Source organism: Formica exsecta, unplaced genomic scaffold (assembly GCF_003651465.1).
Source record: "Formica exsecta isolate Colony F162 unplaced genomic scaffold, ASM365146v1 scaffold79, whole genome shotgun sequence".
In the NCBI taxonomy this organism is placed as follows: Eukaryota; Metazoa; Arthropoda; class Insecta; order Hymenoptera; family Formicidae; genus Formica; species Formica exsecta.
In genome coordinates, this window is record NW_021853558.1 from 418,674 (window position 1) to 445,229 (window position 26,556).

Sequence of the window (26,556 nt, forward strand, 5' to 3'; positions counted from 1 at the left end):
TCGCCGCGCGTTGCCGTCCGCTATTTATAATCTCGGCGCGCCAGCATGCGCAATCAGCCGGTTCCGCGGTCACGTGACACGCCTGTCAAATCGGCGCGAAATTCGAATCACTCGGAATTCGGAACTTGCTCGCTAGCGGAAATTCGTCGTGGCTCTCGTGTCGTCGCCCGACCTCGTGGCTTATGGCTGCTGCTCCACTTCGTCCTTCCTCATCCACGTGCTCTATTCTGCAAAAGATACAACTGTGCTTTACACAAGTGAAGTATGCGAGCGTGTCTACAAGATTAATCAAATCGGCTTGTATCTGACAGAACTTTCTCGAAATAATTTCTGCGATGTTAAACTAATTATCCGTTCTGTTTGAAAATCGATTGTAGTACTGTATGTCAATCTAAATTAACATATACATGTATTCTTTCATTCTGTTTTCTCATTTTGCATGTATCAGCATTAGGACAATGTCAAGTATGAATATTCCACTGAATATTCCAAGTACGAATATTTAGTGATCTTAACATGTATATTGATTAGGATTCTAAATATAAATATTTAATCATGTCTAAATATAAATATATAATCATATAATTAGAATATTATATAAATAAATACGTAAAATTGTATCATCCACATTGCAAAATAGCACGGAAAAAAATGGACGGAATTTATGGAATTTGCAGATGTAATTTGCGGAAATATAATTTATAATTGCTATTATTCCTTCGACTAAAAATTCACGGATATTATTGCTTATTAAGCTTGCATTTTCTTATAGCAAGTAGTATTTTCATATAGCATATACGTAAAGTACGCGATAAACACTTGCATGATATACTGTGATGCGTAACTGCATCACACAATGGTTATTAATTGGTTTACATAGAAAGATCTCTCTCTCTCTTTTTTTTTTCTATCGCGCGTTTTGTGGTAAACATTTTATGTGATAATATTTGTCAATATCATATATTGATTTTTCAACAGTGTTATCACTCGCGAAAATTTTTATTAGTCATTGTAATTTTTGTTAGTTTAGTATGCATCAGTAATGCTGAGTCATTAAAAATCAGTTAGCGTAGTCGTTAAATTGAAATCATGTGCAGAAATCTAATTCTTCAAGATCTATACGAGATCTACATTTTTATAGCTAAACTTTAGATCGAGTAATATTTTGTATCTGTAACAAAACAAAATGGAAAGTGAATACAGTTTAGTGTTTTATTAGCTATTATTTATAATAGCTGTATTATTGCTGTAAAATTGACGTGTTACCTATCATCCGATATTACAATTAGTTAATTCAAATTTTGATAATTTTAATTTATAATTAGTTTTGCAAACAGAGCAAATTTGAGATAATTCTGTCCTCAAATTTGCTGATTTAATTAAATTAATGAAATTGTGATTAAAACTCTTGATCGTTGGAAATTTTAAGTTTCCAAAAACGGAGATTGAAAATATCAAATGATAGCCCTAAGTGACACGATGATAAACTTGTAACTTATCATAATGCATTGCTAGACTATCAATGTGACACTATGATCTTCATGACGAATATATCGCTTACAATTTGCTCAGTCATACTTTATAGCTTTTAACATTGCATCATGCCGAGTGATCTGTGAATTACAAAACAAAAAGAATCTTTCTGTATCTTTCCATACCGCCGTTCGCTTTCAACACTAAGTATAATCGTTTGAAATAGAATTTTATTTCATTCGCATATATATATATACAATTAACGTGGCTTGATAGTAAGACAAATTTAGCATATAGATCACGTTTAACATTCAAGATGGGGGTAGAGACCTAGATATATCCGATTTAGATCCTTACCAATAACGTCAGCCTTATCAGTGTGTAATTTTATTCTCTCGCGTGCCGTAATTCCCACCACACAGATGTACAGGCGCCAAATTTCGGTTTAAACAATTACATCCGCTATTGTGTTTTCCTGACAGAAATCTGACAATGAGTCGCGCAATCGCGAAAGACAAACCAAAATCACGAAAACTTGAACAAAATCGAGAGTCAACTTTTATCGTCACTTTTCAAAATCGCATTGTGAGTGCAAGCAAACCGGTTATACGTTTATATATCGTTCGGCGGTAAATCGAGAAAATCTTGGAAGGGAGGAGTTGATAGCCGCTATATCGAGATATTGGATGAGTCCGCAGACTTCTATATATTATACAATAATAAATAGAAATAAATATAATATAATATAATATAGTATAATATATAGAAGTCTGTGGGTGAGTCAGTTTTACAGCAAATCGCTAGTTTCCCATATATTTTCCGGAAGAGAGATACAGATACAAAAATTTGAAATCTGCTAAGGTGAATTTTTGATTGTATGTGTGATCTTCCCTCTTTCAAAATGTGGAAATTCAATTTACACTAGATTGAGATATATGTATCTTCGATGAAGCGTTTTTGAGTGTAAAAATCTAGATAATTAAATAATCTTAAATCAAAACTTTTGTGGAATTAAAAGAATCCAAAAAGCAGAGGTGCACACAGGACCGATAATCTATGAAACTATGAAACTGTAAATTCAAAAGTCTATGGTTACATAAGGATTTACAAAGTAAAAGATTTGTGGAGAATATAAACTCGCAAAAGTAAGAACTCTAAAATTAGAAATTTAAGATCGAAATATATAAGATCTAAAATTGGGTAAGATGAGAAATTTGAGAATTTTTAATTCTTCTTTTCTCTCTCGTATAATAAAACGTTATTTATTTAATTTATTTATTTCGCTAAGATATTTTGTCGTTTAAGGAAATGCGCTCTTTTTCTCAATATTTTATTGCTAATATGACATATATGCGTAACATGTTATAATCGTAATCAATATTATTTCTATCTTTTGTTACACATTACTTGTAAATAACATCAAAATTGTCGATCATGCTATATGTGTCAGACTTTACTTGGGTATGATATTACAAATTATGTTATTGAAAGTGAAATAATTATGCGGCTGACTGGCATTTAATTTAGCGATAGTGATTATCACCTCATATCTAACACACTCGACGTATACTTGGAAATTATGTCGTCGAACTTAATTTAATAAACAACTAGTAATTGTATATAAATACAATTATGTAATTAAAATTTTATTGGAATTTTGTTTGCGCGAATCTAACTAAATTATATTGATCGCCACAATTTTTTTCTGGATAGAGTTTCCTTCGTTATCGTGCAAATTGCGTAAAAAAATGTCATATACTTTTGCAAAAGGCAATCTAGAAGCATATAAAGCGGCATAAATATGCATAAATAGGCATAAATTGGCATAATAATTTAAACGTGTCGTGTTTAAAGACAAGTATGGATTGATTCGAATCAGATTTAAATCTTACAAATACTACTCGTTTGATTGTCAATCTGCGTATATATATTGTTTTTTGCTGAAATAGACGGCCGGAAAAAAAGAAACTTTTACTTCATTTGCGCATGATATCTAGTCACGTGATAAATTCGTGATAATTTTCGAGTAGCTTTAAAAATTTAATAAACGCGTTATTTTTCGTCGATGGCGTATATTGTTACGAAAAAATATGTACATGTGTATCCGCTATTTATCGGCTTTGGTTTACAAATAACTCTCTTTTGACGTTAATCTCATAAAACGCGAAAAAATTAATAATAAGTCACAGTGTTGTAAAAATTATTGCATTCGCCATGTAATACCATTGTATCTCGATAATTTTGGCATCAAACTTCAAAGTTAGTGAACCGTAATCGCAGACTGACGAAATCCTCAATTCCGATTTCTTTTTCGCAAATAACATAAGATCGCGATCAGAACCTAATTAATCAACAATGATTTATTTGCCTAAAGAGCATGATGTCGCATGCAGCTATTTTTACTTTTCTGCTTTCAGATAACTTTTTTTCAGCGATTAACACACTATTCTAAAACTGATGAACCATTAGCCACAATGAAAGCAAGTCAATATAAGCCAGTGTCAGTGATAATATTTAATAGTTATAAAAATGCGCTAGTGTAATCGGCCAAAATTAAAAGTCGTTTCTTCTTAACTTAAAATTTAACTTTTAACATTTGAAAAATAAGACACTAAGAAGAGAAAATGTTTAACTGTGTGTGTGGTTTTATTTTTTTTTTTTTACAGTTTTTTTTATCCTTTTCAAAATAAAAAATTTAAACTATAAAAAAAGTTTTTGGAGTTCCTTGGATATTTAATGTATGGCTATGCTAAATAATTTTTTTAGTAACATTTTCTTTTCAATATATTTATAGTCATTCATTTATACACGGAAAAAAAAAGATTAGCAACAGGAGCTAATATATAGCTGTGATAGCTAAAATGTGTCCTTAAAATAAGGACAGCTAATATTGTTGCTGCCCAAGCTAAATTTATTAGCTATTTGCATTTAGGTACTACAGCAACACTTTTTTGCTGTTAGAAACAAGTGACACTTAGCTGTGAATGCTACTTTATCCTTTGCTGCAGAACTAAATAATCTCCATTATGGATGCTAAGATTTTTAGCTATGATTGTACAATCTTCGCTGTTACGCCCCAATATTTTAACAAAGTACGGACTTCTTCATCCATCTTATCCACACAATAGAGAACCACTTAATTCACACGTATCGAAACGAACTGGGCGAGCAACGGCTAACGCGTCGATGTTGTCAATGACAGCGTCGCAGAAACAATTAAACAATTGTGAATCGAAGATTCGCGCGCATACCCATAAACTTAGCTGCGCGTGCTAAATGTTTTAGCTATAAAGCATATTCCGCAATGTATGCGCATAGTAAGAAATTTAGGTACGGTTGCTATCTTTATAGCTGCTCGTGTTAATATACGCTTTCAATTTCAGCTAATAAATTTTCATGCCACAGTGAATTTTTTTTACCTATAATAACTAGTACTTAGCTATGACACTAAGGCGATAGCTCTTACAGCTAAGTTTGATTCAGCTACTGAAATTTAGCTGCTATTGTTAAGTCATTTTTTTGCGTGTAAACTTTGAGGAGATTAATTTCGTTGTACACAAAGATAAAACAGGATATAATTAGCACTAATTTATATACTAATGTCGAGAACAGATCAGCATTTTCTACGGAATAATATATTAAGATTAAACGAACGCACATACGATATAATCTGTGTCAGCGGTAACCGATACATCCAAGTAATGATAGCTGAAACGCTTAATTAGTTTAAAAGTTATACGTGCGGTAAATATTGAAATTATTTCAATCATTTCAAATTCATATTAATTTATTATTGATATCTGAAAATTTCAAAATGCCCTTCTAAACTTTTAAAGAAAACGTATAAATGTACTAAACGTGTAAACATTTTCTGATATACGTATGTAGATTTCAAAAAGATTAAATAAAATATCAATTTTTCTCTTTTTTCCTGTTAAATATTTATGATTGAGTAAAATAATATGTATACAATAAATATAAATATAGGAAAAATATCACAGTGCGTGCACTGACATTAGTAATCATCGATGAAATTGCATGAGATAGTGATATGATGAGATAAAATTTTATGCTCTGATGTGCAGTCAAAAGCTGAAGCACAATTTCCGGGGATAAGCATCTACGTTTATATTATCGTAACAGATTATATACTTGTTATTTAAAATCTAAATATCTTTTATCTCACTCGAGATCGTAAATTTCATTTATATCGCGTTGACATGCACGGGGGTTGCGTTTAGGCGTCTGTTGAAACTAGATCAATATCGTTCGCAGGTTCATTGAACTGACACGCATACCGCGCGTACAAACCAGTAGATGTCTAATTAGCGTGATTTTCATCACGTTCATTATACTTGGATACATCAAAGCCGAACAACTGATAAAGCGATCCTTTGTACTCGTATCGTTGTTACAAGCACGATCACAATAAATACATATCACTAAGCTTTTATATATCCCGAAACTAATTGGATTCCCGTTGACGTCTGTTATATAAAAATAGCATATGGAGATTTACATTTTAATTATTTATCTTAACATATTATGACATAGAAAAGAAGAAATAAGCAATATCTGCTATGATAAAGCAGAACAAAATCTTTAACGCGTGAACTTTAGCTTGATCCTTTCGTTTTATCGCAATTTTTTTTGTATTATTATACTTCTATAGATATATTATTATTTGTGTGCAGCAGTAAGATGCATTTATAAGTTGATTTTTTTGACACGAGCTGTTCATACGCATTTTTTTGTATAGCGTGATGCTCCATATTGTTAAAATGATAAATGGCTATGAATATATGCGCATTTTTATATTGATTATTTCATTCTTAGCTCGCGAATTCGAAAGATGCGTTAGTAATTTATAATATTGCGAATCTTTGCAAATGAGGATGAGCGAAATGACGAGAATAGACGAAAAATCAGCGCGATAAGCCGCTCATTCTCATTCAACGAATATTATTATCTCAGCTAGTGTTTAATTCTGCAAATCATTCGATAAGTTAAGGGTAATACACAAGTTTAAAAAATCTAAAGAAGCATCTTATTTGTCCTATTGTTGTTGTTATCAGCTTTAAAGATACGCATAATTTTTCGATAATATGAGTTCGTGAATCTAATTGTTATTTATAGAAGATATCTTTGCAATTCTGAATAAATTCGATCTTGACCTCTCGCTTGTCAGTGGTCGACAAGATCTCGATAGAATTCTTCGGCAACGAAAAATCTGTAAATCATCTCCTTTCATGATTTATTACGATTTAAAACAATTGATATCTATTTTGCAAATCATGCTTTCTATTATCATTAATAAATAATCATTTTTATAATCATAATTTCCACGAATATAAATTATTATCTTATCTTATACGTAGCATACTTTTATATTATTTATATATTTACAAGAGATTTTATAGTGTAATGTCATCAATAATTAAGCAATATAATATGTTGCAATAGTTACATTACATTTATAACAATTAGTCATCGTTATGGGAATGTCTGTCATTATCTATCATATGAACGACACGTGTCGACGATTTTCTCATAAGATTGCGTTATGCGATTCATGTGCAACGAATCGTATTTCGTTTAGCTGTACATTTTGAGGGATAAACGAGTAACGTTATATAATTCAACCAGCACACGTGGCTTTTATATAATTCTTACGCATATTCGGCATATATAGGAATTTTTCCACATCTGAATAGAGAGAAACAGATTCTATTAGGAGATAGTATTATTGTAGAATGCTGGAACGTAAAGAATATATAAAGTTATCTCTTTTTCATTTTGATCCAAACTACACAAATCAAACAATGCGTTTTGTTATTCTGATTAACTCCTTTAACGATAAGAAAATTTGAAAAGTAAAATTGTAGGCTTACGTCAATGAAGTGAGATATATCTGTTTTTATCATACATTCACAATTTTTAAAATAGAATTGCATATAATCTATGGGTAACAAAAACTATTCAAATCTATTAAATTAATATCTTTACTCTAATAATATGTAATATTGTTAATAATGTGTATTGGTGTATATTTTATGTTGTTTTATAATATATTGTGCTAAAATATCTAAATTATATAAGATGTTTTAAAAATTTGTCAGAAGTCTAACAGAGAGAGAGAGAGAGAGAGATTCTAACAGAATTAAGATACAAAACGTGATTATATGTAAGACTGCTGAATTTCGAGATAGTAATAAGAACTCTACTCTACTACTGTATACTAACGAGTTTTGATATCGCTGATTCATTATCTGCGGAATAGAATTTCGAGAAGATAAGCCGGGAAGAGCAACTCCGGTGGTCACTGACTGCGATCGTTTCTTTATATAATCGTAATAATTGTCATTCATTATAATGCTCAAAAATATGATTGCTGAGAGAAAATTCTTAACAAAAAGAATTGTTAATAACAATATGATTGCAAATGTTGTTTTCAACTATTTGATTCCTATACAACTTTACGCTACAACGCTACGATTGAGTTAATTTAAATAACCGTCTATTTCTTTCTTTTTTTGTTTAAATTTATTTATTTATTTGTTTAAATATATACAAGATAAACATGGGGGGAGTAATCATACATATCACTTTAGATATAACTATTACATATTTAAAACATGTCACGCTTTTGTATCACATAAAATCACATTTATATTAAACCAAAATTAACGTTTTCGGTCAATGACTCTGGACATCTGTTTAGAAAACAGTACTGGAAATTTGCGTTTTCGATCCAGAGAAAGAAAAAAAAATCGGAAAGAGAAAAGTGGTGGGATTGGGAGAGAAAACGAGAAAGAGAGATAACGAGAGGAAAAGAGAAGAGAGGGAAGAGCTCACTCGTTTCAACCTTGACCTCTGACAAACCCTCGTCTTCCACCAGCCCCCTCCGAGAGAGATTCTCTACTCTCCCTTTTCCCCTTTCTCTCATTCTCTGCCTCTTCTAACTCAGATCCTACGGTTTCAACTCCTTATATATGTCTTACTTACATGGAAAAAACCGACGATCGATGCCCGACAAAAGAGGCGCACAGCTGCTGAAAATAGAAGTCTCCTAAATGTTGAAGCATGCCCTTCTCACTCTCAAAGCATCCTCGGCTGACTATGAGAATTCGGGTACTGCGCAGGAAGAAGAATTTCGATAAAGACCATGCGAGAGATGCATTAATCCTTTGTTGAGATATTCTGCTTATTTCAAATCGGTTCGAATTTAGTCGTATTCCAGCTGTGAGCCACTAAAAACATACAAAATGGTTTTTTTTTTTTAAATAAAGCTTTAAAGGCGTAAATAAATGTGACATTATTCTTATTATTAGTTATTAAAATGCAAACATTACATTAACAGAATTTTTATTCAAATAATTATGTATTTTATAATCGCTGTTTTTATAAAGTTATTATAAATAAAAGGACTTATATTGTGCAAAATCTGATATCGAGCCTATTAAAGTCAAATGAGGGGCCGAATAACTTCTTATTTATGTTAATTATAAATCGATTCTTTTTTTTCGAGCTTATTAGACATTTTTTCACTTGGAAAATTATTATTAAACAAGCTTTGAAATAACAGTATAATAATCTTTAAGGTAACACTCGTTCCGCAAAAATGATCAGATATATTAAACATTAAATAATTGACATTAAATGTTATCGGCCACGAATTAAAGAAAGAAAAAGCGAAATCGAAAGTTATTGCTTACACAATAGAATGTATATTTGTCCTTTTTCCTCAAGATATCATAGAAATATATATGCTAATGATATGTAGAGTCATTTCCTATTTATCTTTCATGCGCAATACTTTGCTTATAGTAAATGCAAAATTTAAACCAAACATAATTTTTCGGATAATATTTGATGAAATAGAAAAAAAATTTAAAAGATAATTATTAGAGTAATTATGCACTCTTTATACGCAAGAGTTTAATTAACAAAATTCAATCTTATTAATCCATTTGCAATCATTAGCAATATAACAATCAATTTCACTAGTGTCAGTTTTATTAATGTTTAGAACCCTTTGTCCGTCATTAAAGAGATCCAAAAGCTACGGTTGAACTCTGACGAGTTAGCGCCTTCATCTAAGCTAAGTGTAATTAAAATTGCCGACAATACCCTAACAACACACATATCCAAAAGACGTCCAGAGAACATCCAGAGGATGTTTAACATTTATGTATGGATATATATATATATTACGTACCATAGACTTGCATACATATAAATATATACATATATATACATAAATATACATATACATAAATGGTTAAATATTATTCCCCTTGAAAAATACATGAAAAGATACATATATATATGTCAATGTGAACAAAGTAAAAATTTTGTTCGAACTATGCGATAAAGGCAGACTAAAATATGTACATGTATATATTTTTCAAGGAGAATAATATTTAGTCATTTATGTATGTATAATATACATATATATGTATATATAATTATAAAACAGTAAAAATACGTTGTCTGATTTTAACATGTTAAACACAATTGAAAATTATTTTTTGTAATATGTATAATGTCTAGAACCCCTTGTCCGTCATTAAATTATTTTAGACGCTTCAAAAAATGTATCCGAAACGTCTGATGGTAAAATAGGCGTTGTTAGTAGCAGTAGTCGAACTCCTGCTATGATCAGTCACAATTTTCTTGTTCGTGATAATACAATACAATATCCAGCATCATAATATCGATATTACCATCAGTTTTGTGACTGTCGCATACTTGCGGCAAGTCGATTAAGCGACTTATACATGTGCAGGAGAAATGCAGCAGAAGATAACTGATACGCACATTTTGTTTGATACGTGGATCCTCGATTAATCAGTATGAATCATTGAGAATCATCCGATTCAGTAAGAATCATTTGATTAAATAAGAGCTAATTGAATTATCGATCAGTGAGAGAGGCAAACTTGAATGATCAATATTTCACAAACAAGTACTAGAGAAAGAACAAGAAAGAAATTAATTATGATTAAATTTAAAATATCTATATTTATATTTTACATACATTAAAGAAAGTATAGCAACAACAACAAAACTGTAATATACTAATTATTTACTTATAATAATAACAATAATATTAGTATTATAATATCAATCTTTTTTCATATTTTATTTTTATAATTCAATTTTTATTTATGCACATTATTTTTTACTTATTTAAATTTAAATAACTTTATACTTAACTTTTGATTTTATTTTATGTTAAAGTTCAATTTCTTTTTATATTGATTTTATATCTATTTTTGTATCTTTTTTCAATAAAATCGGTACACGTAACAATAAGTAATTCAACAGATATACAGACGAATCTTGATCTCACAATAGATTATTTAAGCCGATAGAATTGCAATTGATATTTGAGTAAAAGATAATTATGTCAATATTGAGATGTTATACATTATTAGATAGTTATACATTATAAGATAGTTATATATTTTTTATTCTTTAAATATTTTTTTTATTAGAGTGATGTTATTATCTGTCCAGTTGCATCCGCTAAATGATACGCTGTAACTAGATGCATCTAGGATTCAGAGTCTCATTGTATTTTTTTATTATTTTTTCTCGTACCTTAAAGAATAAAAATCTGATTCCATTTTTTTTAAATTATAGATATTTGTCTTCAAATAGTAAAACATTTACAGTACGGATATATGATCAGCCTTGCTATTTTTGCCGCGCGTGACTTAAGACACGATTGTCAAATGGCTGCTGGATTGAAGGACAAATGTTGAACGACATAAACTATTTTTTATGCAATTTTTAAGAATATTAAAAAAATAATATTAAAATGGGGTGGTAAAAAAGATAAGATATTCGCCTTCATCGCGTTGTTTCCTACCATCATGAAGCAATCACGGTTTATTGTTTTCCGTAGCGGGACGCAAAACGGAGATGGCCTTGTTTCTGATCAAGGTTGCGATTTCTGTATTGCATTTGAGTTTTCTTCGCAAGTTGGGCTGTGCGATGGATCATTCGATACTTCCATTTCGGACAGTGCAACACGCTTCCATTACCAAACAGTTCACAGTATTGCCGACCCGTCTCCAAATTTCAATTTTCTTGTCATCGATTCTATCATCTTAAAAAACAATGTGGAAATGGCTCTACTGCATTCTGCTACTGCAGTTGTGTTGGAGAGCGTCAAGTCAGCCCGTTAAGACTGCACTGGATACTCCCTTTAACGACGAGATATTTGCCGGCCTCCGTCATTGGGTTGAGGACTATTATGGTATGTATGTGTAGTCTGTAGTATGAAAGATTATGAGGGGAAAAGCTCACATTCTTAATTCTTTTTTTTCCAAGTTTTTTCAAAAATATACGGATCTATTACTAACAATAAGATTTTATTACCGTCCTGAAATTTGCATCTGTCAATTTTTATTTTAATATAATAGGCACATTTTATTCGGCATTATTTTCAAGTAAAAATGTTCAAAACATGTAATATTTAGTATTTTTAATTTAATTTTATATTAAGATAATTTGTGCATGTAAAATTTTAAAATTTGCCATATATCATAGAAAATGGAGAATGTAAATCTTTTATATATTTTCATATAATGTTAAATCTCATATTTTTGTATCTATTTTAATTCGATAAATGGATGTGGGACTTCGTATATGAAATTATAAAAAATTGTGAGCTAAATTATAAAATTTCTTTATTTTTGACAATCTTCTCTCGATTCTAATTCATTCGATGAATATGTGTTTATGATTTTTCACAATTATAAAATCGTGAGCTAGTTATAAAATTTATTCATTTTTGATAATTTTTCGACTGTACCTCGGTCGCATTCGATGAATATCAAAGTGATAAAATCGTGAGCTAGTTATAAAATTTATTTATTTCTGATAATTTTTAAATGCTAAGTCAATCGCATTTGATGGATGTACATTTACGACTTTATGCGCAAAGATATCAAATCGTGAACGTTATAAAATTTATTTATTTTTGATAATTTTTTTGGTCGTATTCGATTGATGTGCATTTACAACCACGTATGCAAAATTATCAAATCGTGAAGTTATAAAATTTATTCATTTGTGATAATTTTCCGATTCTCGGTCGTATTCACGAACGGGTATTAACGACTTTACGACTTCGTGTGCAAAGTTATACAATTGTGAGCTAATTACAAAATTTATTCATTTTTGATAATTTTTTTCCGATCCTTGCCAATTCAATTGATATCACTCAATGTTATTTTAATTTTAATTTTATATTAATTTACTGTATGTATGATAAAAGTTATATGATATAAGAACATTTTGATATCTACAATAAATATTTGTACATATTCAAATCTCAACACAGTCTTGAAAAATCTTCGAACAGATATTAATTGATATCTAGTTTGATTTAAGAATACTATGGTATCATCAGTCAATACAAGCTTATTGAATAGCATGAATTACATAAATATTAAAGTATTTCAAATATCGCGTTTATAAGTAAATGCGCGGTATAAACTTTTGAATTTCTGATGGAATTGCAAAAATATAGATTAATCACAATTTGTAACGGGTATGTACGGTCTTAACGACAAAGTGTTTTTCATTTAACGTAATTTATGAACAAACATTGATTAAACGTGTTAACTTTGATAAAAAAATACATTCATATATATATTGATATATATATATATATATATACGTTATCTAAGATAGTTTAAAGGAAGTAGTTTCTTTTCGGCATGCGCGGCAAATGAATGTAACTCGCGTCTTCGCGAACCTTCTTCCTGCACTATAACTGCTCTTCTGAATAATTCATTATCCTGCCCGATAATTCGACGCACGTATCGAATTACGTTTAGAGAATCGTGCATTATTTCGTACTTTATCATTACTTAGTAATAGCAGCTTTATTTGATTTATTAAATAATTATCTATTTTTTCCTGCCTATTTATGTGCAATGTGAACAATCTTTATTTTTTTTTTTATTATTTTATTGTTTGCGCTATTGTAACTAGATGTATAATTTAAAATTATATTATTTTTATAATAAATTGTAATATGTCCAATTTGTTAATTTTCAGAACCGATAGAAAGATGGCTAGGACCACCGGTAGGAACAACGCAGGAACCCGTTCCCGACAGTGTTCCGTTTCCTTGCAATGTTTCAAGTGAGATATTTATTTATTAGCATTTTATTACCTTTACCAATAGTTATTCATATAGCATCACTTTTTCATAACTGTTTTTATCATCTTCATCTATTTCAGCCATCTTCATTTCATTGCCCTAAATATATTCTTTGTGACAAATAACATTTTCATTGAAAATTTCAAAATTTGACGTTTCAAGATAAGCTTTTCTTTTCTAACTGTTAAAGCTGCTTAAAACAGCGGCAAATTTTTTTTTATAATTGCAATATATCTTTATAATACTAAGTAAAGAAATTGATTCGACTCTCTCAATTGTGAAAAACACAATTTAAATTCCTCGGGCTCTTAAAATGATAGTTGGGCTGCAAATGGTAGTAAAAAAATTAATTTTCTCTTGCAACTAAATAGTTGTGCACAGGAAATAAATTTTACTTGATGCAATACCAACTGCTTAAATAATCTCGAGTTTGAAATTCATTTTTAATATTCTTCTTAAAGCACCTCCCTAAAGAAGCGTAAGCTAGAAAAATATCAGGGCAAAATGGCTGAATTTGGCATCTACTTGGATCTTAAAAAAATATCTTTATAACTTTAAATCTTAGAATTTTTTAATCTATTAAAGTAAGATTCACTTTTTCTCTCTCTCTCTTTCTTTCTTAAAATCAACTGAAAATATGTTTTTGTTTTAATAGTTAATTATTTTAAAACTACGAATGCGTATAGAAGTTTTTGATGAAAAAAATGTTGATTCGAAATTAATCGAATAAAATATGTACTATGCAATATGGAAGAGAAACACATTATGTATTTTCTTTATGGAATGCTACATGATTCATGATAAATTTTAGTTGGTCGATCGAAAGAACCACCAACTTCGGTGAACAGATTAAAACCGGGTGATATCCAACTGATTGGCACACTGGGTGATTCCCTTACATCCGGAGCCGCCGTTTTCGCAAGGTGTTTCATAGCACTCTTCGTAAGCAACAGAGGAGTTACCGCGGCCGGCGGAGGCGAAGGCAATTGGAGAAAGTGGCTAACTGTTCCCAACATTATCAAGGTAGACTTTTAAGACGATCAATATTCTTGTGATTGCTATGGCGGCTGCTGTCGCAATAAAAACTTGAACATTTACGACCAATAAACTCTACTATTATAATTCCTAATCCTAAATAGCTTTGATATGTGTGATAATAAATAATAATCGCATTACTAGATTAAAATAAAGACGTAATAATATCTAGTTAATAAGATCTGTGTAAACAAAATATTTTTACTTTTCAATTAATTTTTTTTACTCATTTTATTCTCAGAAGAAGAATTTATAATCAAAATTAAGGTTTTTGATCTTTTCTATGAACAATGATTGGAAAAATTTATCAAAAAAATTACTTGTGATGTTCTATTGAATCGATGTTACTTCCTGAGAAATATCTAATGACTAATTTAACGATGCAAATAAGTCATATAGAAATTTTATATATATTAGGAATTCAACCCCGATGTAGTAGGATATTCAGTGGGAGATTCTTTGACAACTATGGAAGCATCGGAATTAAATGTCGCTGAAATCGGTTCTATGTCTGTGGATTTGCCTTATGATGCGCAGGTATTAGTCGAGAGAATTAAAAGTTATCCAATGGTGGGTACGACTTGGGACAAAGCTTGGAAGGTACGTTACTCGACTGGATTAATTTGTTACAAACACGAACATTGAGAGTGGAATAATGAGTAGCCGTTACTGTTTGAACGTGTTTTATCATTTGTAATTGATTTAATTGTAAATAATTACAGGAGCTTTTTTTACAATAGCTTTAAATCGATTTCTGTCGCATAAAAAACTTAATGAAAGATTTCCATTATCATCTCCAATAATTTTGTGATTTTTACTTCCGTTAATATGCTATATTTACGAAGTATCATTTCGTCCTCAACGAGATTCTGCGTACTTAATCATAAAAAATATTTTATTCTGGCAATTAAATATTGATAACAACATACTTTATTTACAGTTTGTCTCGATGAATATTGGAATCAACGACTTTTGTGCTAACATATGCTATGAACCAACAGCCGAAAAGGTTATAGAAGATCATAAAGCAAATGTAATCGAAACTTTACGGATACTGAAGAAAAACTTGCCGAAAACTTTTGTGGCTATAATTGCGCCTATAAGCTCAAAGGTTTTGATTGAAGCTCAAATAGGAAACCCGGAAATAAACTGTTCTCTCACAATGGGTTTCGAGTGCCCTTGTATGTTTGGCTTTTCATTTAGACCCCACAGAGAATATTATTTTGAAATAATAGAAAGGTGAGCTCACCACATTATTCTTAGCGAATTATTATTTTTGATGTAACACGACTTAACGTGATTTTAAATATACATTATATTACATAGAAATATTTGATAACAGCATAATAAAGTAGTTCTAACCCTGACATATAAAAGTATTATTAGCAATATTATTGAAAACCAAATGTAGAAATTGAGTAAAAATTGCAACAAATATTTTAGGTGGTCACAAGCAGAGATTGAAATCTCTTTGATGCCAGAATGGCAGAGTGAGGATTTCGCAGTCGTAGCTGAACCTATTTTAAGGCATTCAATGTTACCAAAAAATAAGGATGGAATTGTTCCTGTGCATAAATATTTAAGCGTCGATTGTCTTCACTTTAGGCAAATAACTAATGCTCTATGTAAGTTCACTTTTCTCTAACAAGAAATATCGCTAAGTTATAAATAACTTTCTTTAATCTTCATTTCAACTAACCTTCTGTATTTAAAATCCCTTTAATTTAATTTTTTTCTACTGAAGCTTGCTAATTAGCATAATGTTGCAATAATTTCAAGTGCAATAATAATCATTATGATTACGAGTATTATAATCAGTTTGACAATTCACTATAATAGTCCTATTAATATAGGACAGATAGTCGAAATTATCATCAAATAAAACTCAAACAAAATTTTAATTCAATATTGAAAAATTAAATGCATTAAAAATATTTTGTTTGCATATTTTCGCAGATGCAAATGGTCTATGGAACAATTTGTTGCAACCAGTAGGTCATAAGTCGGAGACCTGGGAACCGCTTTGGAAGACGTTCCTATGTCCAACAGAAGAAAGACCCTATCTGGCTACAAATGCAAATTCAGGCGTGTATGGTTAAATATAGTATATAAATAGACTGAGCATATTTTCTTTGCATTATTTTGGTATAAGATTTAAGTAAAAAAAGAAGAGAAAATATATCTAGTAATGCCTTCTTTCTATCATTCGCGCTTGTATATGTGTGCATGCGTATGCATTTTTAGCGTACATTTGCATTCAGTTCTCTGCTACTTTCTTTCATTAGAAAGAGACAGAGCCTCTAGTTACATTTTCCCTTTCTTTTTACTTATTCTTAGAACTACGTCATTATTGCTCGGTCTATTTTTATTATATATATGATCCAATTTAAAAAAAAGACAAAATCTCTAGCAAAACTGATTGTTACTCGTGTGTAAGAAATATTGATACTTGACAAAGGAGAAAGTATCGATCGCGTTATTAGGTCATGAATCAAGCAGTTATATAATATGATACCGTGATTTTTTTTAAACGTAGTCGCAGTACCATAATTATTTAAGTTTAGTCAAAGCTGCTATAATGTGTTTATTTATCCTTTATAAAGAGAGCAAATATATATAAATGGAAAACTCTGTTCCATACAAAATTATTCCAATTATTATTTCGTGCTATAAAGGATTACACAATGTTAAGTTACACATATAATTGTATTATGTCTATTGTTTTCTTTAGATTTAATGTATGTTCTATTTAGTTGCACTTCATGTATTTACGATTACGTTGCAAACTGCAAGATGTGTGAATCAGGGATTGAAATCGCTTATATTAATTAAGATTAAAGATTAATTAAAATTAAGATTAAAATCGGCGTATAAGATATCAATATCTCTCGGTTTTATACAATAACAGCAATAAAAGAAAAATTCGATTGGTATAAATATCAGATATTCGATTTTGTATACCGATATTTGACATCTACTATCAATGTAATTAAAAATTTTTTTCTTTGCCGTTTTATAAGAATAAAGTTGAACATGATACCAGTATACAATTGGTAAAGAAATTATTTTGGTATTCAATCCCTGATGTTAATGACGTTTAATTGTAATTTCAGAGAAGCTGTTCCATGTAAAAAAGAGAATTTGTCAATAAACATTCAAAAAAGTATAACGTGTCTACATGTACATAAAGTGATGTAAGCGTATATTAATACAAGAAGGAAGGCGATTTATTGTAACACCGGCCATCTAGTGTCTCGTCACTTATGTATGCTTCTGTCTACTATCGTATAGGGTTACGAAAGAATGCAGGGGAACCGTCAATATGTTCAAAGGTGGGGGTCACATCGATGGGCATGAGAGTCTTTCTTCGACCCGCTTCATTCATGTTTAGTGGTGTCATCCGGTAATACTGTTGAAGAGAATCGGCTTTCTTCGCGTAACTGACACTTGAAGTTTCCCAATATTCTCGCGAGAAGACTTATTAATTTATTAGAATTATAATTTTGCGCAACAGAGTTTGGTGCTTAAACAATTATTTGACAGTTTGTTGAATGTTTTTGCGTAAGAAAATAACGATTTTTACGGCGAAAGAAAGGAAATTAGTCACGCAGCTTTCGACTTGAAGGTGTTGTCATGATGAAAATATTCATGATTCGGAAAAGCTAATCTTAGAATCAGATGTAGATGTCAAATGTAAAAGTTGTTTTACATACAGTGAGGAAAGACATCTAATTACAATGAAAAATATTCAAATTTTTAATAACAAATTTCGTGATGCTTAAACAATTCCTTAATTGTAATGATGCGGGATAACAGATCACCGGATGATAAGGTACATATATGTATATATGTATAACCACTTTAAATCATATAATTTTCATAAATTAAATTTATACAAGATACAAAATTTGCACAAAAAATATTTAATTAACTTTATAGCATATTTTTCAATTTAATCCAAGAAAAAATATTCATAGAGTTTATTTTATATATATAGTATTTCTTCTTTATGCTAACGCACGCGTTAAAAAGCTGTTCATACATTCACGCTAATGTATTCATATATGAATGGATATTCTAATAATATCGTTTCTACTTTTTCGCATACACAAATTGCATTTTCTAAAGATATGAAAAGTGATTTATGAAAATACCCAGCGGGACTAGTACGCGAACTTAGACATTAGCGAAAGCGCGTCTTTCATTTTTTCAAAGGAGATTCTATAAAGTGACACTTTCAAAGCCTTTGTCGATTTTTTCATTTTTTATATCCTTGCAAAATTATGGAAAAACGTTGTTCGTTGTTCCGGTCGTCTACATTCTTGAGAAATTAAACGAAATCATAGTGGCTTCTTATGAAAAGAAGAATCATTGTATCGTTATATAATTATAGACGTAATTTGAAATAAGACAAACTAAAATATATAATATACGTTTAATATCATTTTTAATCGAAAAGCATCATTGTGTAAGGTCAAACTTGATATAACCGGAGTTCCTAAAAAAGACATTTACTTTCTCTAGACCATAGATATCGAAGCTAACAAAGTTTAAAAAGATTAACAATTGTGATGTGTTTAGTGTTTAGATGTTTCAAAATGAGTGGAGAGAAAAATTTCTTGTATCTTATCTTGAATCTAACTGCATTTTTTTTTAATTTGCGAATTATACATATGTATATATGTATATTCTGTGCCACGATTCCTATAGCTATTCCAAACCGATTCTAACATCGATACAAGTGACATGGCAGATGAAAAATTCACACACACATTCTTCATTCTTCAAAATTTAAAATAAAATTAATAAGAAATTAAACAAGTTTCGAAGAAGAATACTTGAAAAATTTTTTGCCTGCACTTCAGAATTTAATCAGAAATGTTTAACGCCAGCTTCTATATATTTTTATTTGAAAATACAGATATAAAATATAAAATTGCGTATATGTAACGTAATATTAAAAAAAAAAATCGGGGACTGTAAGTTTTACATCTTTACTTTTGAATGAAGATATTGGTTAAAAACTTATCCATTACTTGAAGGATCAGAGAAAGATTAAACAACTCTCTATATCGCGAGTATCCGTCGTTAAATAAACGAGAATCTGGTCGCGGCTTTATCGAAACGATTCTCTCATTCTATGCATGCGCAAATAACGGCTTGTACATACGTCAAAGTTTGCAGTTCTCTCCAGTCGAAGACTCAAAAGACTTGTCAAAGACGCTCGCTATTAAGGCAGCGAATCGATGGCGACCGGAAGTCTTGTTCGACCGAGTCGAAGGCCGAACAAGATATTTTTCAACATAAAATGATTAGCAGTTGAAGAACAAAAAAGTCTGAAGAAAATCGAAAAGAGATTTCTTCGGTCGCTAATCTCGAAACGCTCGTTAATAACTCTCGAGAATCATGAGAGTTCAAGTAATTTACTTATGTTTGGCCATCGTTGGCTTTCATCCGAGCGATTGCATGCCCTTCATGGATTTCTTGTACAGTATACTTCAAGCAGGCAAGGTAAGTTTTTGGTACTAAAATCGCGAAATTAAGAATTAGCTAAATTTCATGTTGATTAATATTTATCTGTTATATATATTTATCTCTTATGTAACAACGCACGATTCGAGAAATTTTTGTATTCAACTAATTTTAAATTACCAAAACTAGATTAATTTAAGGATTAAGTAAAATAAATAAATACATAAATATATAATAAATTAAATTAAATAAATAATTTTCTTATTTAAATAAAATAAATAAGAAAAAAAGCACTGAATAAGGATACATAAAATTCATAAAGCAAAACTATGCAAAAAAAGAAACTTGTCCTACTAATGTTAATTTCCGCAATTTAAGTTGTAACCACAATGTAACCGTTGAAGATAAAGGAAGTGAGAGTTACCAAGCTTGTAATTGTTCACAAATTCAATTGTCCGACTGACAAGAGACATTATGAAAATTGCCGAAAATGTTTTAGTATGCAGGAGATCATCTAAATACGTTCGCGTACCAAACGAGAAATCGCGCGTGATTTGCGAGTTAAAATCAGGTATTCTTTTATCCGGACGATTTGTAATTTTTTATCCGATTTGCGAAAATATTTACAGAGACTAACAAAATTTGAATATAATATTATCTGTCAAACAGTTTTTTTTCTTTTTCTTTCTATCATTGATTCTAACATGAAATAATATAAAAGTAATATAAAACGCATAGAAAAATCATTAACGCGCTCTCTATAGAATGTGATTTATAATCCAATTTATAATAAATTTTTGCTATTATTAATATTATTAAAATTAGTGAAAAAAATTAAGTATGACGTTAAGGGCCGAGTCTCAATATTAGAAATCGGAAGCTGCCGACGCACTTCGAAAAGAAGAATACTTTGCATTCCACGCAATCGGAGAAAGGCCGGAACATTTCTTTTTGTCCGCTTTGTTGACCTGCAGGCCTTGTGCCATATCAGATATGTTCAAGGTTTCAATATATTCGGATCTTTATAAATTATAAACCTTGTAAATAATATTTTCTAAATTTTTGGTCTTTCTTTAAATATTGTTTTTTCCAAAATTGTATTGCCACATTATATGATTTTATAAAAATTCCATATAAAATACACATTTAAAATTTGTAAAATGCAAAATTTAATACTGTTTTAATACTGATATATATTCTTAATTATTCAATTATTATTTTAAAAAGTGAAGAAAACATACGTTGTGGTATTGTAATAAAATATATACAGATAATAAAAAATATTTGGCGGTCTAATGTCTTGAAAGTCCGACAAATATAGTTAAGACATATCTAAATATGACATTTATTTCGATGGCATGACTGACAAATTATTTATATGTGCCAATATTTAAGTCATGACGCGATGCGCGTTGGAATGCAAATCGAAGAAAGCAAGAGTATGGACATGTGTCGAATATTAAGCACACTAATCGACACCGGCTTAAATGCGCTGTCAGAAAAGACCACAAGTGAAAAGTCTCGTTCTACTTCGGAGATACATTTGCACAATTGGTTGTAGAAATAATTCTTATGTATATTAGCAGTAACATAGATTTATTTAATGTAATGCCGAAAATATGTTACATATATTCTCAAAAATATTTATAAAATTTCAACAACCCTGCGTTGTAAATTTTCAAGAGGATTCCGCTTTTTTGAAAATTTTATGGAAAAACTTCAATATCAATCATTTACGCGTGATAGCAAAGACTGCATAAAGTTGAAATTGTTATCAAAACTTTTTCTTGCATATATGCCGGTGTTACTGCCTCATTGTCTTTACATGTATTTTCTTCAAAATTAAAAAATTCAATGAATATAGTTTAATAATTAATATTATTTTAATAACAAAATAATTAATGTAAAAATGTTTAAATACATCGAGAAAATCCTATACTGTTGTTCGAATTGAAATTATCATTACTGTTACGGTAATTAAATTGTAAATCATATCTTGCGAGTTGCGCAAATTCAAATTACTCAAACGAGTGTTTGACGATGAGTGTCACTTCAATGAAGATACAAATCTCGCGTAATTAGATATTGTAGTTGGACATTAAAGAGTGGCATCAAAGAATGTCATATTCCAAAGGAGAAATTATCATTTTATAGCACAGTTGTGCAAATTTTATAAAAGAATACAATGAATTATGCGAAATAGTACTATAATTCTTGTACTTTGTTTTAAAATAATTTTGCCGCATCAGAATTATTGTGACTAATGTGCACACAAGTATTAGATACACCGAATACGATGAAATTTATATGCACATTCTTCGTATGTGCGTAAAATGAACAGAACTAGGTCCGTGTAATTCATTCAAATCGTACAAATTTCAGAAAAAAATTGATGCAAATGGAATTTCGTACCCTATGCTACGCAGCGACGTACGAAGACAACCAATAATCCCCGATAACGTTTCGTTTCCTTGCAACGTGCGTTCTGGCAGGTATAATTAATCTTTTATATAACACCACGTATAAAATATATATAATTTTCTCGGCAATTATAATAGAAGTCGTTATTTTCATTATACTCATTATATAGATACTTGCTCGTATTTTGATTATAAATTTGGAGCTAATTATAGTCATTTGCATTTTTTGATGACAATAAATATGATTTATATATCAGCAGATGATCGCGTTTAATGTATGGCGAAAATACCGCGAGTTCTAAATTGGTGGATAAATTTCAAAAATTCATATTTTTTTATTATTTTTCGCGCAGATCCTTGTCAATACCAGATAACGTTCATCGATTGAGACCAGGCGACATCGACGTGGTCGGTGGTCTTGGCGATTCCTTAGTCGCCGGAAACGGCGCCATGGAAGAGTTTGCTACAGGAACCTTCATCGAGGCACGCGGGGTCAGCTGGTGTGCCGGAGGTCAGGGCGATTGGAGACAGTTTCTCACACTTCCTAACGTTTTGAAGGTACGATGTGTCAGAAACGTTTTAAAGTATCTTTATATTTACGTTTCATCGATCTGCCACGTCACGCGCATATAGAGCGAGTGAAAAATTATGTTCATTCTGTTCAATCCAGTGTTCGATTCCATTCATAATAAAAATGCGATGTTCTTCATTATTGCAATGACAGATATTCAATCCGAGGTTAACCGGATATTCTACCGGCACGGGTGAGTTTCATTCAACCTTGGCAAAACTAAACATCGCTTTTCCAGTGGCTGCTACGGAAGACGCATTACAACAAGCAAAAATCTTAGTGCAGAGGATCAAGAGCGATCCAAAAATAAATATGAAGAAACACTGGAAGGTAATAATCCGTGTGTCTCGTAATTCTTTATTGCAACATGAGATAATCGGTGAGGAGAAATATAACCGCAATTAAAATTTTCGTTTAATTCTAACAAAATCGTTCCTTTTATGTTTCAGCTTATTACAATCCTATTTGGAGCTAATGATATTTGCTCGGCGCAATGTTACAATCCGCAACAATTCTCGCCAATGCGTTACGCCCTGCATTTACGAAGAGCGCTTGATTACTTAAGAATTGCGCTTCCTCGCACCCTGGTCAATCTGATTCCAGCCATAGGTGATAATTTAATAAAAATTTAATGAGTAGATTAATTAAATGAAATCTAATTAGTAATTAATGTAAATGGGAGCGGGCTAATAAGAGGCAACATGCGGAAATCGGTTGCACTTCCGCGCTTTGGCTTTTATTAGTCCGTTCTCATTTGCGTTGATTATATATCAGGGAGCTATTTTTATTAATTAGTAATTTTATACAAATAGTTGACAATAGTAGAAAAAAGTTAATAAATTTAATTAATAATTTTTTATATACTAATATAAACAAAAAAATATTATTATATTATTGTAATATGTACCTATTACTCGAATGCCTTTTCTAACAGATTTTGAAATGCTATATAACAAAAATTATAGAGCGCATGTTAATTATATAATAATATATTTTTTACAAAGGCTTTACATTTATGTATTTATATCTATCTGTATTCTTTCTTTTTTTTTACAGATGTCACGGTTTCGATTAGAGTAAAGCGAAGTGCCATGTGCAAGATATTGCATCCCCTTTATTGCGCCTGTATGCACGAGGGTAACCGGCCGGAAATTGTGGCGTCAAACATGTCACGGCTCTATCAACAGGCTGCCGAAACTTTAATAGACTCAGGAAGGTAGATCCTCAACACCATTCAATGTACAATTAAATATATTTTTATCAACAACATATTGTTTTTTTGTTTTTCTTTTGTCAGAGTTTATTATTATTAAAAGAAATTTTTCATTATATTCGATATATCTGTGCTAAGAAAGTTCAATGTGTTAAATTCATAAACTTATTTACGATACACAAAAAAAAGTTAGTAAATATATTTTCTGTTTTTCTTTATAGGTACGATAAATCCCCGGATTTTACCGTGGTATTACAACCATTTACTAAATTATTCAATGCACCTAATGCAGATCCTATTCGTGCACCGCCCATCGATTCTACTTTGGTTACATACGACTGTTTCCACTTTAGTCAGAAAGGACATGCACTCGGTAAGAGATATATTAATAGTAAAAAATATATTAATTTTTACTGTTCTACTTTTGCTCTTTTAAGCAAATAATTTTATTTAAGCAAAATATTAATTTTCTGTTAAACTAAATGTCACAAGCAGCATGTAATTTTAATGATGCTATTTACTATTGTCATTTACTGTCATCGATTGAGTTGCGCCTATCAACATAAAAAAAAACACCGAAGCGTTAAAACGGTTGCGCTTCATTAGGCGACACGGAAAATCGGCCTGTTACATGTTACAATAATAAATAAATAAAGTTAAAGAGAATCAATATAAAAAATTCAGTACATTTTTACACGAAAATAGCAAAATAAATGAAGCAAATAATGATGTAATATTTTCGGTTTTTCTGAGTATTTGCTTCCTTCTTATTTCCAGGTGCCAATCTTTTATGGAATAATATGTTGGAACCGGTCGGAAACAAGACGGAAAACGGGTTGCCTAAGATACTGGAAAGAGTACTCTGTCCTACAGAAAGTGCACCCTACATCTTTACGAACGTTAATTCGCGCTTTTTCCAAATGACCGGCAGGCAAGATGAAATTATGCCCAGATAGCGTAAGATTCGTAGTAATCGAGCATGATTTACGAAAATATTTATACAATGCAATAAGACATTGAACAAATTGGATGAAACAGTAATGCATCTATTATCGATATATATTATTATCCGCATAAAATTTCTGGCTAAAGAAAAACATAAATTAAATACTAAATAATTTAGATATAATGACAATATAGTGTTTTAATGGAAATTAAGCACTTTTGTTTATATATATTTGCATAATTGGTGTCCGAATAATTGACGTTATTCGTTAATTATTATATATTATTCGCGATGATTTTATTGTTTCTCATATATATTTGAGAAGAATGTAATCGTCTAAAATATATAATAACATTTTCAACCTGAGGGACAGATAACTTAGTATTTATACATAAACGTATAATTCAACATTCAAAAATGTACTTAGTAGTCAAGTAGCATAAATAAAATAATATTTTTAAATTTACCAGATAAATTCAAACAAATGTTTTAATGTGTAATAAATCTATTTGTAAATAACGAACTATGTTATTCGGTTTCTTTTTAAGCACTTTCAGTAATAAATATATCGTTTTATCCATTATTTATACACATAAATATAGAATATGCAACTTACTAAAAATTTTTTTAAACGATTTATAGTTCATATGTATTTTTTCATTAAAAAGAGTCTTAAATAAATAAATACATTATGTATACACATTGAGCAAAAATAATGCAAAATTTATTTGTAACCGCGATATCCTTCTTTAAAGTATTTTGCAACTACGATATCCCTTTCCAAAGTTTTAAGAATTACATTTATATATGCGTTTAGAAAATTTGCATATTTTGGCGGGAAGAAGGGGAAGGAGAGACGGAGAAAAGTTATCTTAAACAGAATACTTATTAACAGAACAAGTTCACATAACAAGTCCATATAACCCAGACAAACTACAGACAGAATGCCTATTATGGCTAAACCCAGAATATATATTTCGCAAAATATCCGGTTAACAGTTAAATCGACGAAGAATGTAGGAAATTTTTTCATTAGTACATATATGTATATGTCATGCCAGAAAGTTTAATTTACATACGCGTTCGAAGGATTTCTCCGAATTTTTTTGCATATCCCTTCCACTTTTCTGTGAATATTTCTATGTCACTAAAAATAGGCAAATAATAAATGTAGAATTTACGATTGTCATTAATTTTGATATATTAAAAAAAATATTGCTATTATAATTGAACTAATGATAA

The 26,556-nt window shown here is 30.3% G+C and overlaps 1 protein-coding gene across 1 annotated transcript; it reads left to right on the plus strand.

Moving 5' to 3' along the window:
- Window positions 1-11,337: 11,337 nt before the first annotated feature.
- LOC115244051 (phospholipase B1, membrane-associated-like) lies at window positions 11,338-25,705 on the plus strand. Its single transcript, XM_029821428.1, has 16 exons — window positions 11,338-11,740; window positions 13,552-13,638; window positions 14,469-14,680; window positions 15,110-15,292; window positions 15,633-15,931; window positions 16,136-16,317; window positions 16,649-16,786; window positions 17,984-18,095; window positions 20,095-20,203; window positions 22,547-22,656; window positions 22,938-23,142; window positions 23,309-23,485; window positions 23,605-23,764; window positions 24,212-24,371; window positions 24,590-24,741; window positions 25,146-25,705. The coding sequence occupies exons 1-16, from the start codon at window positions 11,602-11,604 to the stop codon at window positions 25,322-25,324; spliced, it is 2,604 nt and encodes an 867-aa protein (XP_029677288.1). The 5' UTR covers window positions 11,338-11,601; the 3' UTR covers window positions 25,325-25,705.
- Window positions 25,706-26,556: the final 851 nt, after the last annotated feature.